Genomic DNA, 17,568 nt, shown 5'->3' on the forward strand with positions numbered 1-17,568 from the left:
CCGAACCGACATGCATCCGATGCGAGTTCTGTTCCACCATCCCAAGTCTTCCGCCTCCGGGACGCTGACCCCGGAGGATTTACTCCAAGAGCTTCCCAAAGAGTTCACCGAGCCTGTCTCAACAAAGACCCTGCCTGCGTAAGAGACACACACACACACACACAACACACACCACACGACACACACACACAACACGCACACACACACACACACACACACAAACACACACACACACACAGCCTGTCAGGGAAGCTCCTGTATTGAAGTGGATCATTTTAAACGCATGCTCCTGTATTTAAATTGTGATAAAATGTTAAAAAGTAAAACAAACTAAACTAAAAGCTATCTGCACTTTGAAAATCTTGAACCTTTAGATGAATGTTTAATGAATACAATCCATCATTAAAGCCTTTAACTAGGTTCTCAACCTCTCTGACGCTGAGGTTCTCCCCTCTGAACGCGTCATTGTGACTTCCATTTACTTTAGATGCACCAAAAGATGGTAAAAAATAATTCACCAAGAGCCACAAAAGTCCCCGAATCATGAAAAGACTTTTTGTGTGCCAGCAGAACGTTTTTTAAAGTTTTATTTTTAAAGCAGCTCCACGTCGATTAGCTCCAGGCCAAGTAAAACGCTTTTACACTGTCAAACTGATTCTTTTACTTTTTGAGATTTCAAGTGCCATTTTGAATATTTGATGCCACTTGAACTCATTAGAGTATTTTTCCACCCATTTGATAATAAAAACTGTGACTTAACCTAAAGGATCTGAATCACAGTTGTTTTTGTAGTTGGACTTACTACACAGTTGTTGTTTGTTGTTTGTTAAGATAATTTGATTTTCCTACTTTATTGACATTTTTTTGAGCTTTAAAGTAACTTTTTTTATTCTTTTTCCTCTGTCAATCTTGTTGAGCCTTTTGTAAACTTATGTTGAGTTATGGGAAACTTCATACAGGTTTGTCTTTTATCTCTAAGATAGGTTGTTTTTGCAAGCCCCACGTGGTCATCCATTTTTAACCCAGCCCTCCACCTTACCCCTGTGTTTTGAAATTTTCGGTTGGTGCTCTTGCTGCCCCCTGGTGGCCGTTGTCTGTTCCTCTCCTCTGCATATGAACATCCTCTTCTTTTCCCTGCAGCGTCCCACCGGCCAAGGAGCCTCCCTAAACACCAGGGTTCATCCGTCCCAAACACTGTAAGAAGACGTCCTTAAAAACCTCAGTGAGTTGATTGACAAGGTTCAGGAGTGGAAAGTTATTGGAGGGGCACTACGAACAGCAGCTTCTCTATATACCTCTTAAGACAGTGATTTTCTTACTTATGGCCAGCAACTCTTTGGCTTGTTTGTTTTAACTGATGATGGTAAAGATATTATTTAGTCTCTCATTGGATCTGACTGCAGCACTTAATTAAAATATTGCTGTGTGTGTGTATAAGCAAATAATACCAGGACCGCACGTTAAATGTAATTCCACATAAATCTTTTGGAAATGCAAATAAAATATGAATATTTCTGATGAATTCTATTACAGCAGTCAATAACTTAAAATACAATATAGATTTACACCACAAGTAATGCAGATCCCAATCTCACTTTTGTAAATCTATCTTCTCCAGACGGAGGATCAGATGCGTTTATGTCCAAAATTGCCAGCAACTGCTAAATCTGTACGACGCCACCGTTCTCAGGAGTGATATAAACGTGAGCCGACGATACTGATATATGGTCGTTGTGTGTTTGTTGTGTGTGTGTTGTGTGAGTGAGTCCCAGCAATAAGGAGAACAGCGAGGTCTTTCCCGAATGGTCCTTCAACCATTCGTCCGTAATAGAAGACTCGCTCGAGGGCAGGAAGTCTCAACGGAGACGGTCAGTAAAGCATCTGCATGGTGTGATTTCTCGTTTGGAAACAGAAAAAAAATACAGCGCTGTTTTGAGGAGTTATGAGGAACAAGAAATCAACCTTAACATCTGATGCTTGCTGTGTTGTTAAACTACATTAAAGTATGTTAAATTTGTCCTAAGTTCAAGGAAAGGTTGTAGAAATGTCAAAGTTAAAAAACTGTGGGAAAAACAGTTTTTTATTCCGTCTGTATTGAACAAAATTAAGGAAGGAACACGTGTGAGGTTTTAAAAATGAAAAGATAACCTTGTTTACATTTTCGCTGTTATAGAAATTGCACTGAATGAAAAAACCCTCACCTTTCTTTCCCTCTTCTCCTTACCTCTCCTCCTCTTCATCCTTCTCTCCTCCTTCGTCATCCGAAGCAGGTCAGGAATCCCACTGAGTAAATCTGCCAGTCTGACCACCCGTTCATCTCTCCTGTGTCACCGAGAGTCAGTACACAGACTCTGTGTGATGACGTCTATATAGAAAACTTTATAGCGAGACATTAAATATATAAAAGCCCTTAAGTCTTTTTTCTGGGGAATTCACCCAAAAAAAAACCAAATCAGAAATAACCAGAGTGTGACTTTAAAAACCGTTTTCTCTTTTCACGGCCCTTTTTGTATATGAATAAAAAAACGACTGACTTCTTTCCGCAGTTGAACAGGCCAGCACAAGGAGCACTCTGAGCAGCGCCAGCCATCGAGGAGCTGGAACGCAACATCCGTATTGGCTGAGGAGGTGTGTCCAGGAAGTCACGGACAGGATGTCACGCACATATGCCAAGGGTACCAGAAGTACGTTCATCGGTTTCCCTTTTCTCTCCGTGTCTTGTTTGTCCCTTCTCGCTTCTTCACACGGACTGCTTTATTTTGTTGAAGGTCGTTATTCCATCAAAGAAGGATTTCATTGAGTCAATAACATCTGGCAGTTATTAATCTTGTATACGTGAATTGTTTCAGTGGTATAAAATGTCAGTGTAATAATGAAAAATGTTTTGTCTTTAATTCCTGAAAGCCAAATAAGCATCATCTAACTCTTGTTTTGTTTGACAACAGTCAGAAAAATCCAAAGATGTTGCGTTCACTGACGTTAGGGAAACTTGTGAAAACTTTAAAAAAAAAATTAATTTTTTTTCGCTTTATTATTGACTAAAACTATCAATAATCAACTAATATTTTCAGCTCTGGTAAACTGGTTGGTTTTCCAGGGTGCGTGTGGAAATAATGAAACTCAACAACAAGCGCTCATCCTATAGTATTGATCAGAAAAGATGGTGTCTTCGTCCTTCAGATCATTTGTTTTACCAAATAAGTCTTCCTCTCCTCTTCTCTCTCCTCTCTCTCTGCTCTCTCCTCTTTCTCTCTCTCTAACGTCTCTTCTCTCTCTCTCTCCCTCTCTCTCTTCTCTCTCTCCCCCTCCGCCTGGTTTCTCTGCCGTCAGTTCCTACGGACCACTGAAGGACGGAGAGATGGACGGAGGAGGAAAATGAAAGAGAGACCTGGTGGTCTCCGTACCGGTGACGCTGCCTGGATGATTGGAATCAGAGGAGATTTGCTGTGCCCGATGTTCTCCTCGCTGTACACACCAACACCACACACACACACTCACACACTTGCAAATTACACGCACACACATACACACACACTACTTAATTAAATAATACACTAATATATTATATTATATAATATACATATATGTACACTGCTGCTGGTTTGGAAAAACCTTTTTTCTCCCCAGAATTCAAAAGGCAGCTGCACTTGTTGAATATATTGAAAGTACGACCCCGGTTGTCAGTTGGAACTTTTGTGTTTTTCATTTCCGTTTTTAGGGTCCAATGAAACTTCTCCGCTATTTTCTTTCTTTGGCTTTTTTTTTTTTGTTTGGTTTGGTTTTTTTTTTTTTTTTTTTTGGTAATCACGTGTTTTGAAATTTGTTTAAAATGAAGCAGAGCCATTTTCTCAGACTTAATCATAAGTAATCTTCCTTAACTCCGTATGTGCCTTAATCATTTTCTAAAAGAAAACACTTTTTTTTTTTTTTTTTTAATGGAGATGTTTTTAGTTGAAAACCATCCACAAATAATATATTAGAGAGGTTTCTTGTCCATCAGCAGGTTGGTATGCGTTGTTGTCATGGCCTTGCCCCTGACTTTGTATATTTCTCTGTTTAAGTAGCACTTCACACCAGTTATATTGCCATATTGGAATTTGTCTTGTTGTCGTCAGTGATGCTTTTGATTACAGTTCCCTTGCCCAACAATTTCACTTCATATCTGTTCTTTCAGATGTAAAAAATTCAGTTTTCAAGGTTAAATTTAGTCATTTTCACTCTGATTTTTACAGTAATGAAAACATTGAAAAGCAGATGCGCCAGTTTTACTCACGATTTTCGTACGTTAACTATTTTGAACATTGAAGGAGAAAAACTTATCTTAAAATGGTACACACTTTCTGAATTCCAGAAACATTTTTACTTCCAAGTTTCCAATTTTAAGGGAGCTACAAGACATTTACGGGATAGGCAGCTAGTAGCTTTGCTTAACCGGTTTAGCTAGCTAGCTAGCTAGTAGGATTTAACTGTCAAATTAGCTAGCCTAGCTGTTCACAAAGTAACTAACGTAATTTAACTGTATATTCCTCATGGTAATAAACTAGTTTAAGATAAAATTACAATTTAAAATCTTCAAAATGGCTGCCAACCGGTAGCATGTGCACAAGCGTTTAGCATCAAAATGGTAGAAAATGGCGAATTCTGCGTTGTTGCTTTGAGTCTTGAAAGTAATTTTACTGGAAAAAGTTTGTGCTTTTGGGATGTGAGTTTTTCCAAAACAATTCTGGTTAAATTGAGATTTCTGGAAAGATCTGCTCACGAGGCACAAATACGTCCGCGCTCGCTTGTGAAAAATCTGCGTCTTTTTTCCATTATAGCAATCGAGTTTGGGAAAACGTTGAGAAGCCCCTGTTTTTTTTCTCCAACTTGTGTCTGGATGTTGATGTGTTTTTAAACATAATTCTTGATGTGTTAGATTTTTTTTTCGGAAAGTAGCACAGGTCCTTTTTTTCAGAGAAGCATGAAGGGAGCTGTAATCAAAGGTATTAACGAAAGTTTGTACCAAAGACACTATAAACTTGTCATTGTATATTTTTGGTCTTTTTATATATCATAAGGGACACAGTTTAAGTACTTGTCGAGGGGGAAATGTAAAATGAAAGATGTAAGAATTTTACTTTTTTTTTTTTTTTGTAGCGGGACTTAGAGTTTTATGAATAAATATTTAAGTTTGATGAGAAACTCTGTTCATCAGCTTCTTTCTTTACTCAATGTCATGACGGTGACGGTATCATCATTTTAAAAGAAGTTAAAAAAGAACAGATGAATTTAATTTTGTAAATGTTGTTAATTTGATCACAATATGTTGTATATATCCTTTATTCACCAAATTCAGCTTTTATATAATAAACAAAAAAAAAAGTCTTTCAGTTCACATTTTCTACAGAATTCACAAGAAACCATTCGTATTATCCTCAATACAGGAATAACAAATACATTACCCAACTACATCACCCAGGATAAGTTTCCCAACCCTATGAAGCTGTCCACTGAGAGGACACGTCAATATGTTCTTTTAATTAAAGTCTTTTAAAGTTATTTAAACAGTGTGTCAAGTGGATTTAATACATTTCCACTACAGGGCGAGTTGGAAATGAAAGTAAATTACAAGTAAATTATTTTGTAGCTTGTGCCGTTGGTTGATTGTCACCTTTCTGAGTTTCACTCTGACCATCGTTTCTTCTTCGCCACATCCTACCTATTTTTAATTTTATTGTTAGCGATGTTATTCATACCAGATTGATCCTACAGCGAGAGCTACAGAGAAACCAACCGATCCATCCATCCATCATTCATTTACGCAAGAGGCTGGCTAAGCGAGGTAGTCAGATGTTCCTCTCCTCTGTAACCTTTTCCCGAGGCATTCCCTCGGCCAGGTAGATATATAATCTCTCCAGTACGTTCTGGTCTACCCTCAGGTATAACCCCGGATCAGACGTCTGAAACGCAAAGACTGTACCACTTTCACCATGAGGGAGAAGAAGCTCTGCTCGAGCGCTAAAGCCAAAGCTCGTGACCGTGGTGATGGGTTGGAAACCAGGTCCCTGGTTAACAACCTGATTTTCCTACAACAACAGCTTTAAAACCCCCATGCCGCCATGCTTCTTGGTGTCAGTAAAAATTAAAGTAACCGGTGCAGCAAAACACCCTCTATTGCTACAGTGAGGCTAGTTCGGCTTGTTTGACCTTGTTTGGCTAGAAGTGCTACTTAGACATGATTGTTCCGGTTCATTAATACTCAAAATTTGATTACATTTGAACCCCATAATGTGGCTATTGGGTGTTAATTTCCAGAGGCTGAGGTTTTAACCAAAACAAGGCAAAAAACAGTACATTTCATCTGCCAGTAAACCTCCAACAACGACGCACCTCTCTTACATTACAAACCCAACACATTTATCACCATCGTCTTGTTTAGTCGACTCCCTTGTGGTCGCTCCAGTTTTGAATGTGATCACATCATGAACCTTTGCACCGTTTCCATGTTGTAAAACGTTTTCATCCCCGTCTACAGTGTGACTTCTGTGATCTTTGCAGCAGCTTACTCTCCGTCGCTTGTCTTCTCTTTTGTTCTCCCTAGCTCGTCTCCTTTAAGTCCTTTGTCGCTTTCTCTTTCGCTGCTCCGCGTCCTCCTCCTCCTCCTCCTCCTCTTCTTCCTCCTCCTCATCCAGTTGGAGGCTCCCGGAGGAAAAACCTCATCCTGGCCAGTCCAGCGGACCGCGCCACCTGTCCCGCAAGTTGGGGTGGCGGGCAGTAGTCATGGGTAGAAAACCTCCGGGTCCGAGTCGCTGTAGGCTCCCAGAGGTTCCTCCGAACATGCAGAGCGAGGTGGCGGCGTTCGGCAGAGGGAGGAGTTTGCGGGAGGTAAGGTGGGTCTAGGGGCGTGTCATGGTGGGGGTATAACCAAGGGGACGAAAACTCGGAGGCGGGTTTGAAGGCGGGGTTTGAACTCCTTGAGAGGTGGAACTTGACATCTGGTTGGCTCTGCTACGCGGCGAGCAGCCCCGGGAGGAAGTTGGAGTCGTCGCTGTAATGCCCCGCCTCGGTTATGTCCGACGCCCCAAGAGCCTCGCTCCGTTGCTTCCTGGCTGGTAAACCCTGGCCAATCCCAGCCCTCCTGAGCCAGAGGGGCGGAGGGTCCTCCTGATTGGCGAAAGAGACGGCGGAGTCGTGGCCAGCGGGTAGGAAAGATGGCCGCGCTATGCTATCCATTGTCACATAATCCCGCCTCCTTGCGTGCGGGAAACGCTCCAGGGAAGAAACGGCAACATAGTCCGTCAAGTAGGGGTGTCGGTTGAGCGGCGAGGAACCAGCAATGGAACGTTGGCAGGATGGGGGTGGTACTGGTAGGCAGGACTGTTTTGGGTAAAAGAAGAACCAACTGCTGTGCGGCGTCCGGGTGCGGCTGGGGATTGGGTCGACGTCGCGGTTGCCGTAAACCCCGGCTAAACCTTTGGGCCTGGCGCTGCGCCCCGATGCTGCGCCCCTCATGTCCTCCATCACGGATCGAGGCCGATCTCATCTTCGGAGAGGCGGTTGATTGGTGGAGAGAAGGAGAGAGGGAGTGACATTGAGTAAAAGGGCGGACCCCCGGGCAACCTCGACAGACGATCGGCTTCGTTTAGCCCCGCCTCCTCCGAGTTCCATGTCGTCTATGCCTCCGTGATGTGGGTCCAACTCGTCCTCACTGCGGACCGCCAAAGCACGGCTCGACCGAGGGAAGGATGCGAGTGCTCGTACAGCTGAGGAGGTAAGACACGAGCATTAGACAATTTCCTCAATTAATTCAATTAACTGTATCAAGATGACATCATCAAATGTCTTGTTTTGAATCCAAGAAATATACATATATATCTGCACGTGTGGTGAATCTGTGGAATGGAAGCTTTTATTACTTGTTTGGAGACGTCGTGAGGAGATCAGGAGACGATCGACACTGTCTGGATCGAAGTCCGACTGACAATAAGTCCTAGAAGAAGACACACACACACACACACACACACACATATAAATATTACATATATAGATGATAAAAATCTATCTTCTGTCTTTCGTCTGATTGTATTGATGGATTTCCTTCCACCTCTCAAAATGTGAGGGCTTCTTTCCCCCTATCCCATACACTCCAGCAGCTGTTTCTGCGTCCACGTCCGCCAACTGACACTAAACGCTAAAACTCTTTATATACGTAGAGAGTGAGAAAGAAAATGAGGCAACCACGCCCAGTCGCGGTCACAAGAACAAAAACACAAAGTGCAACACACCTGTATCTGAAGCTGGAGCCTTTACAGGACAGCAGCGTTTTGTGCACCGCCTTCGGTTCCTCGGCCAGGCGGAAGAAGCGTCGGTACCCACGACATCTTCCAGAACGATTTACATACTCGCGACTGGCCATGGAAAGCTCCAGTGTGTCCTTACACGACGGCTGGATGGACATACACAACACTTCGGTTAAAACATTACACACAACACACGGTTGAAACACTGGTTATCTGCCCCCCGGTCAGCAGGTCCTCACCCCGACTTTGTCGTGTAGTTTGATGAGGAAATGTTTGCGTTGAAGCTCAGCTTGCGGATTCGCCCAGCCAAAGGTGTTGATTTTAGTTTTCCCTGGAAAACACAGAGGGGGGAAAACAAATGTGTGTTTTCAGTGCAAAACAAGAGGATAAAAATTCAACATACCAGCAGAGAAAATCCCTCAGACCTGTACAACAAATTCAGCTCTACTGCTGCAAATCTAAGAAAAAGCCTCAGCAATGCGAGCTGTGGATTGTCAAACATCCCAGGAGCGCCTCCTCCTGGCGGAGCAGTGGCGTGTTAGCGAGCGCTCTGAGCTAGTTATCATTGTGTGAGAGAAGGTTAAGACCCGTCAACGTCACTACCTGAAAGACCAGTACTCCCGAGTGCGTGACGGCCAGGTTGATCCTCATCCCCTCTCCGTCGTGGGCCGGGTGAGGCCTGATCCCGTACATGTCCAGCTTCCTCGCCACCTCCAGCAGGTGGATGTCCGAGTCTGCCGGAGACACGCCTCTACAGAGAGACAAATGCAGGCTATTACACATCCCTAATATGACGTTATATTCATGCCGCAAACATTTCCTAGAGGCAGCACGTCCCTGCATCGCGTTCAGGTCGGACCGCCCGCGCACTTCCTGCGTTTACCTGTGTTTCTTGTGGAACTTGATGATCTTGTGGTCGAGATATTCCTGGTTGGGGACGTACTGCTTCATCTCTAAATGGTGACAGTCCAGCTCCTCGTCGTAGTCCCCTAGCTCTGCTGTAACACACACACACACACACATGCTCATTCTTTTCTCTTTTCTCGTTTGATTAAAGTTAATTTCTATGATCAAATTATTTCTACTGACTTAGATTTAAATCCTAATGACAAACACGAACTTTGAAGCTGTTATTTTTATCCTTACACTGTAATATGTGAGAGACCAGCAGGGCGGCGCTGTTGTCATTACAGGTGAGACTGCCGTTAGACAAGTCCTGCTTTATCTGTAGGGCAAAAAGATACCTACACACACACACACACACACACACACACACACACACGTATATAAATAGATGTGCATCAGAGGAGGGTTTATATGATTGTAATAAAAACAACAGACGGATACAGACGCTGTTACCTGGTGAGGCCTCTCTTCAGCTGACCCGGGTCTGGTGGGAAGAACTTGACTATAAACCTGAAGAAAAGGTCGCTGCTGTCTGACGGAGAGGAAAGACGAGAAGCCCTTTTTTTTTTTAATAAGGTGTTCAGATAGTTATCAGTTAAAAAATAAACTGAGAAGAATAAATCATCTCCCTGTCCACGCGGTCATTAAACCCACCGGAGTCAGTTAATGAAGACGTGGGCTGCAACTTCAGGCCTGTATTTGTTTACATTTTGGCAAACGAGCGGCCATTAAAAGTGTGGTGAATTAGCTATTAGCAGTTTCCCGTTCACACTGAAGCCACTGATGGATTAGTCTGATGCTGAGGAAAACTTTAAGTTCTGGAGTTTTCTGAACGTTTATTTATAATGGACATCAGGGACGATGATATGAACGAGGAGTTTAAGTCGCAGTGAATCTAAATATGTGTGTATCGTGTGTGTGTTCAGATGTGACAGAGTCATGACTCAAAAGATGAAGGAGGATCCTGTTGTATTAATGTTTTTGTTGAGTTTCCTGAATACTTACATTTAATCTGTTTGGCCAGCGGCTTCAGCAGCTCCAACCAAACCTGCAACGTGTTCCACATAAAACAGATATATTTATATTTATATATATATTTATATATTTATATACTGAGTCGGTGTGTGAGAATATTAAAATATTCAGTGTGTTTCTCACGTAGTTGCCGCTGTGGTGTCTGAACTCCAGTCCGAAGTATTCCTTCTCCAGCAGCTTCAGATGACCACACACTTTGTTGAAGAAGTCGCCTCCTAAAACCTTTTGCTGAGAGAGAGAGAGAGAGAGAGAGAGAGAGAGAGAGAATTAAAGGGGGGGGTGAGATGGGATAATTGGATTTTTTTTAATTGAGAATCTCTTAAAACTGGAGCCCAGGGACACTCTGGGGACTCCGGTTAAATGTTCTCCAACTCAGTTACTTCGGTTCTCCAGAACTTTGCATAATGAATCGTCTCTTAGTGATGCTGCGTTCACTGTTATAGGAGACACGAGCTTCGGTGTTCATGGTGTTTAGTGGGTAACGTGCTGCCTTCGGCTCCAGCTCATTAAGATTATGATTTTCTTTTTAATGTGTTTTTTTCCCAAAGATAAATGGAGTATTATTTTATACAACACCTGCACGTTAACCACGAAATAAAACTTTATTAGTGAGTTAACAAGAACTTACAAGATTATCCAGTTCAGGATGATCTCCTCTGTCTAATCACTGAGGATGTGTGTGTGCATTGGGGGTTTTTTTTAGTGTTTGCTGTCTGCTAGCCGGTGTTTACCGCCCTGGTGGTGGCCACTGGGCGTCCCTCATTAACTTGTCATGAGGAAGAGAGAGAGGGTGAGAGGGTGAGAGGGTGAGGGAGGAAGGGGAGGGACAGAGCAGCTGTAACCCATTATAAAGAGAACAGAGGCCTAACCTGTGATTAGGGGAAACAAACGGCGGCACACTGAACAACAACAACAGCGCAGTTAGTTTCATCGGAGCGGAACAGGGTAAAATTGAGCGGAATGAAACTTTATTGTCCACGGTGCTCGATGACGACAGACCTCTCAAACCACACGGAGTCACGAAGAGAAGTCGGCTTCAACTTTTATCTGAAGTGTTTTCTGCAGAAATTCATTTTAAATAGATAAAAATCTGTTTATATGTAAGAGTAACCTGAGCCACGTGTATGTGTGGTGACCCTGATGTGCACGTGTCGTCAATACCTGCACACCTGGGAGACAGGACAGTGTTTATGATGGAATAAAACAGTTTGTTAAACTAAAAGATAAAATCGCAAAGTGAAAATACGACGGTTTTTGTGGGAAAATCTTAATTTATTACATTAAAGAATATAAATGATGCATTTTAAAGAACATAAAGCCACTAAATCTACTTCCTGTTGGAATATTATATTTAAAATAATAAAATAAATCAAACTAACTAAAGTTTATTTTAGGATTCACTACCTGTTGATGGTGTTTCCCACCTGAACGCTGCTGATATTTTTCATGCATGTAATTTTTTAATCTTTTAATTAAGTAGCAGCCTGCGTCATTGTTTAATGCAACCACTGGGCGGCGCCAAAGTCAGAAATTTACTACTTTTGTGCGTAGGAATACGGTCGTTCAGTGGTTGAGAAGATGTAGTTCCACAGGAAATGATAAATATTCAAAATAAAAGCGAACACTTTGACTGATGTGTTTTTCCTGTTTGTTCCTCTCCACAGCAGCTCCTCACCAAATCTACAGCAGGTAACACACTGACCATGTACAATCACCTGACGCGACCTCACGTCAGAAAAACCTGCACTGTCCCTTTAAGAGGTTTCACTTAAAACACAACTTCAGCTCACTGCGTCTGAAAAGTGTATTTCCATCAAATAAACAGGAGTATAGATTTTTACTTCTCATTCCTTCATGCACACGATGCGTCTGTCCACTCTCTTTACATCAGTCCGTCCATCTTTTCTTCTTCTCTGATCATTAATTGGGGTTTTGCCCCGGAGGTTTGAAGATCGGGGTCAGAGGAGAGAACACGCCGAGGCGACTGGAAACCTGTTTTTATATCACTTATTACCTCCTCTGTTCACCACACACACTGTATTTATCACAGTTTATTTTTGCTCTCATCCATCGATTCATTCATTCATCCTTTTTTTCTTTCTTTCTTTTATTCTTTCGTCCTTCATCTCTCTCTCTCTCTCTCTCTCTCTCTCTGTCTCTCTCTCTCTCTCTCTCTCTCCTCCTCTTCTAAAGATGCTGCTAATGTCCCAGAGGCCGCTGGGAAACCGACAGAGAAAGCATGGGCGTGGAAAATGGAGCTACTTTGCTAACACAATACTGCAAGTCACACACACACACACACACACACACACACACACACACACTGAGAAGTCTCTTTTTAGATTGCGTTACTGGCCGGTGGGCGACGTCACGTCACCGTGCTGAGGCCCGTCACTCTGCCGCTGCTGACCTGGATAGTGGAGCACATGACAAGTTCATAGACAGCAGAGTGTTTACGTTTCCCGGTTCCAGCTGTTTACACACACCTCGCGCAGCTGTTCGGCAGCTGGACCGTCTCCGCAAACTGTTTGGATTCTAGAAAGATGAAAAGTAAAAAATCCTAAAAATCCACACGAAGGTTTTAATTTCGTTTTCTTCCGCTGTTTGTGAATCTTTTCCCTTCTGTCGCAGTGTTGGGAAGAAAAGCAGGAGTGGACACAATAACATGAACGCCTGGTTCAACAGTCCTACAGCTGATATTATACAGGCTTTAATGTTAAGGTGGTTTATTTCACCCATAATACATTGTAATATTTTTTAAAATTATATTTATAGTTTATTTTGTGATCGATTATTAGAAAATCAGACATTTAGGATTTCTATCTGTTGAATGAAACAACCTCTGACTGAAAATGAAATGATGAACGTTTGATCGTTGATCTGATACAGAAGCTGCAGAGTCGGGAAGTTGTTCGGTGTGTTTGCTTCTTTTAAATGTGGATGAATTTATCTGTGGCTGCAGATAATGATCATTTCCATTGATTTATCAGAGAATTTATCAGTTTCCTGAAGCCAAAAGCGACTTTTTGAAAAACAAACGGTTCAAAACTCTGAGTCAAAGAAAAGCAGCAAATAGCAACATCTGGGAGGCTCATCTGGTTCAGTCTGATAGAAACAGTAATTAATAAATAATAATTTTCTCTGGTTTCGACTGATCGGTTCGGCTCTACGTGCATCAGGGCTGCAGTCGGTCCCAGCATGCATTGCAATCTTTCAGAAAATTATATTTAGGGGCTCCCTGACCTCAGGTTGCGTGTCACCTTAGTCTCTGTGAGGATGGATGGATGGATGGATGGATGGGGATGTTAGTGACATTAAGAAATCAGCCAACAAACATAACTCAGGTATTAAATCTAAAGCTTTCAGATGATTAGTTTCAGTGTCACAGTGTCACAGTGTAGGCCTTAAAAAATAAATAAATAAAAAGATTAGCTAGGTTTCAAGAATTACTGGCATTGAAAAATCAAGATAGCAGCTGTGGATGTGGGAGAAATCCAACCTTCAGTGATGAATGAGTCACAGGCTAATCCACCGTTTGGACTCACTTGTGTTTATAGCTGCGGGCTATATTTAACTGTGAGACTGAAACACTGAGGCTGAGCTGCTCCACATGACTCCGGATGTTCAGAGTCACAGTCTGAAGTTGTTGGACTGAAGGTTGTTGTGTCGTTGAAGCCGTTCAAGTCATTCCAGGTGAGTTTCTACTGTTATTGTGCATCTAGCACGTGGAGATGTGCTGCACACTCACACGCGATATTTAACACAAAGACTTATCAGTGAAAAGAGAAAAGAACTCAATCATAAATATATATTTCACTGCGCCACACGTGAGGACATGACGCACACGTGCAGCGAAATAAACGCAAAGAAAAAAACAACAAAAAAAACAAAACGGTTTTTAAAAACTAACTCATCCAGCTGTTGATGGACTCACCTCCACCTCGAACGTGCGCTCGCTGTCATCCAGAAAGATCACGCGCAGCCGGAGCTTCGTCTCCTTGGAGACCCGGGACTTGGTCGTGAGACTCCCGAGTCTCCGGGTCCGCTGGTCACGGTCCCCCATCTCTACCTCTCTCTCCCTCTCTCTCTCTCTCTCTCCCTCTCTACCTCCCTCTCTCTCTCTCCCTCTCTCTCTCAGGAGGAAGAAGAACAGCTGTAATCCTCCATCACATCCATCATCCACAGAGGAAATCCTCAAGAGGCAGCGGCACGCCAAGAGAACTGCTTCACGCGCTCTTCAGCACCATCAGCATCCTCTTCATCCTCCTCCTCCTCCTCCTCCGGGGATCTGGCTGCCGCTGGAGCGCGCGCTCTCCAGATGCGTAATGGCACGCTGACGTTGTTTCCAGACACTGAAACGGAACTGACCACTGAGACACTGACTATAAGAATACTACATAATGTAATAATACATGATAAAATAATATAATACTACAGTTACTATACTGAACTACTATAATACTACTGAACTATACCATGTACTATAATACTATATAATACTACAGTTACTATATTACACATACATGACATGTTTATGTCAGAAGGATGTAGATTTAAACTACAGACGTCAGATGTCTGTAGTTTCCTTTCCTCACACACGGTGTGTTTTCTATGAGCTGGCAGCACGGACAGGACTGTATACACTCAATATGTGGTGTGTGTGTGTGTGTGTGTGTGTGTGTGTGTGTGTGTGTGTGTGTGTGTGTGTGTGTGTGTGTGTGTGTGTGTGTCCTCCATGGGAATAATATGAATTTCACGGTGGCTGGATACTTTTAGAGAAGTGGCCTGTCCTAAAGTAGGCTAGTAGTGCAATGCCTCCACTAGCCTCCAGCACGGACTGAGCACTTAGTGTGTGTGTGTGTGTGTGTGTGTGTGTGTCTGGGATGACAAACATGTAAAATGTTGGTCACATTTTCTTTTCTTTGTCTCTTTCTGTGACACACACACACACACACACACACGACAATACCTCAGTAACATGATTTCAGAGTGTGTGTGTGTGTGTGTGTGTGTGTGTGTGTGTGTGTCCACCATCAATGCCATCATTTTTTCTCCAGAATTTTTCATCTTTATATGAATCCATTTCTATCAACAAGCTCATATTTTAATGTCAAATCATTTATTCTCATCTTAAATTAAATGAATTAATACTGTGATTGATTTTCAGTAGGATAACGTATATGTTTTATATGTGATATTATAAACCATGTGCACAGATTAATTCAATCTAATGAAACGTAATAACGTAATTTAAATGTAGTTTAATTCACTCGACTGACGCTGAAGTCTGACAGTAAAAATGAATAACGCTTATTTATCATTCAGCAGCAAATAAACATTCAACTCAGGATCTATAACACACGGCACTGTACTGGTGCACAGCTGTGAGGATGTTAGTTCATTATAAGAAGACACACTTCATACTGTTACACCTGTTACCGTTCAGCATCTGTCCAGCCTTTATTCCTGTGTGTCCACGGGAGGCGTTATGATTATTGATTAATACATGACACTTATACTAATATTTATCTGCACCTGATTGACTTTTGCTGATGCTTGTTACAAACTGAGGAGTTTATTCCCCTTCATTAATGTCTGACTGACGTCTATAACTGCAGACACTGACGGGTTTCCACAACCTGGCAACACAAATGTTATCCTTATTAATGTCTTGTAACTGAGCTGTGAAGCAGTAATTAACAGTTTATTAACCAGTAATTACAGTTTGTGAAGCCTTCGTGTTGCTGCTTCAGGAAGTGGCAGCAGATTAGTTTGTCAGTTTCAGACTCTGACCACTAGATGGAGGTAAAGACCTGAGGATGAGAAAAACAAAAAGCAGCTGGTAGAAGAAGCTCAGTGACTCACACACACACACACACACACTCACACACACACACACACTTGCCCAGTAAACATGAGTAGATGTTGTGATACTGTAATATGAACCTGCCTCTATCCGTCTCTACTCACCATCTGCCACACACACACACACACACACACACAGACAGACACACTTTCCATTTTTCCATCTCTTGTCTCCAGTCTCCCCTCCTCCTGTATCCCCTCACCCGTCTCACTTTCTCTCCCTCACACACACACACACACACACACACACACACACCTAACCTGCCTGACACAGTAGCATCTGGCGTCTTTATGCTGCTGCCTCCCTCCTGAGACACACACACACACACACACACACACTGACAGCTTTCTCTCTCATATAAATTTTCCACTGCAGCAGTGTGTCGTCCTCTAACGCTGCACGTTCACATTTTACCTGCAGCTCAACGAGACTGACGAGTAGCAGCAGCGTCACGCAGAGCTCAGCGTTTTACAATCCGCAGCTCTTACAAACAAACCCATAAAACTATTCGTATGTTGAAAACACTAAATGAATAAAAGCCAAAAACTTTTATTTGCGTCAGTCGAGCTTCATCTTTGTTAAGGTGGAATTTATGACTGAGCTGTTGCATCAGACATTTGTACATGTGCGGTTGTGTCTTGGCGAGGTGCTGCGGCCCCCGACGTGACCGTGTCATTCAGGGTCAGTGAAGCCAGTTGAGGAGTCAGTCGCTGCCCCTGAAGGAAAGATGGAGCGTGGGGTTGACGAGGTGGTTTAGGAATCTGATCGGGACACTTCCTGGACGCCTTCCTTTGGAAGTTCTCCAGGCACACCCACCTGACCGACTGAGTGATGAAGTTACACCATTGGTCGGCCGGACGAGTCTTGGAGCTGCTCTTCAAATTGAATCGACGGGACTTTTTTTTATTCAAAGACGCACCAAGCAACAAATTTTGGCAACTTTTTGGACGAACGTTTCCTTGTTTCGGGAGAGAGAGTCGTCTCTGTTTGCGAGAGGTCGGGCAAAATCAATAAAATATAAATTGCAAAAAGGATAAAGAAAGTATTTTTAATCGGCACATCAAAGTTTCTAAAAAAGAAATCCACATGATAAGAAATGCTGTAAATCTGCAGCAAATGTCCTAATTATATTTTACTGGAAATAACAGCTGCAGATTTTACACATGAAACTCAATGAAACAATGAAACAATGAAACGTGGTCGGACGACTAAACTTTAAGTCAGAGTGTGTGAACACCCGCCCGCTGATACACAAACACTAAACATCACCTCTGGATGTGAAATACTGTCGTACCCTCGGTCCGTTGTTGTGAACTTTGACCTGTGAATTTGGATAAAATCCTGATGTTAACATCTGTCGAGCCCCGAGGAAGAAAACCCAACATGTCCGAGTCTGTGATCCTGGGCATTTCTACAAAATCAGGCAAAGACGAGATGCAGTGTGACAAGAGAAGGGGACAGGATGTGGAAAAAGAAAGAAAT

The 17,568-nt window shown here is 42.7% G+C and overlaps 1 protein-coding gene across 1 annotated transcript in view; it reads right to left on the bottom strand.

Moving 5' to 3' along the window:
- The window catches only part of frmd7 (FERM domain containing 7), a 20,554-nt gene extending 6,271 nt beyond the window's left edge, over positions 1 to 14,283 (bottom strand). The window contains exons 1-7 of the mRNA XM_022761107.1: positions 14,155 to 14,283; positions 10,344 to 10,448; positions 10,191 to 10,233; positions 9,639 to 9,717; positions 9,426 to 9,523; positions 9,163 to 9,277; positions 8,883 to 9,030 (exon numbers count right to left, since the gene is read on the bottom strand). Of these exons, the coding sequence (XP_022616828.1) occupies positions 8,883 to 9,030; positions 9,163 to 9,277; positions 9,426 to 9,523; positions 9,639 to 9,717; positions 10,191 to 10,233; positions 10,344 to 10,448; positions 14,155 to 14,283 (717 nt within the window). The remainder of the gene's footprint in view (positions 1 to 8,882; positions 9,031 to 9,162; positions 9,278 to 9,425; positions 9,524 to 9,638; positions 9,718 to 10,190; positions 10,234 to 10,343; positions 10,449 to 14,154) is intronic.
- Between the last annotated feature and the right edge of the window lie 3,285 nt (positions 14,284 to 17,568).

The sequence above is a fragment of the Seriola dumerili genome, unplaced genomic scaffold, assembly GCF_002260705.1.
Source record: "Seriola dumerili isolate Sdu_G_001 unplaced genomic scaffold, Sdu_1.0 BDQW01000388.1, whole genome shotgun sequence".
In the NCBI taxonomy this organism is placed as follows: domain Eukaryota; kingdom Metazoa; phylum Chordata; class Actinopteri; order Carangiformes; family Carangidae; genus Seriola; species Seriola dumerili.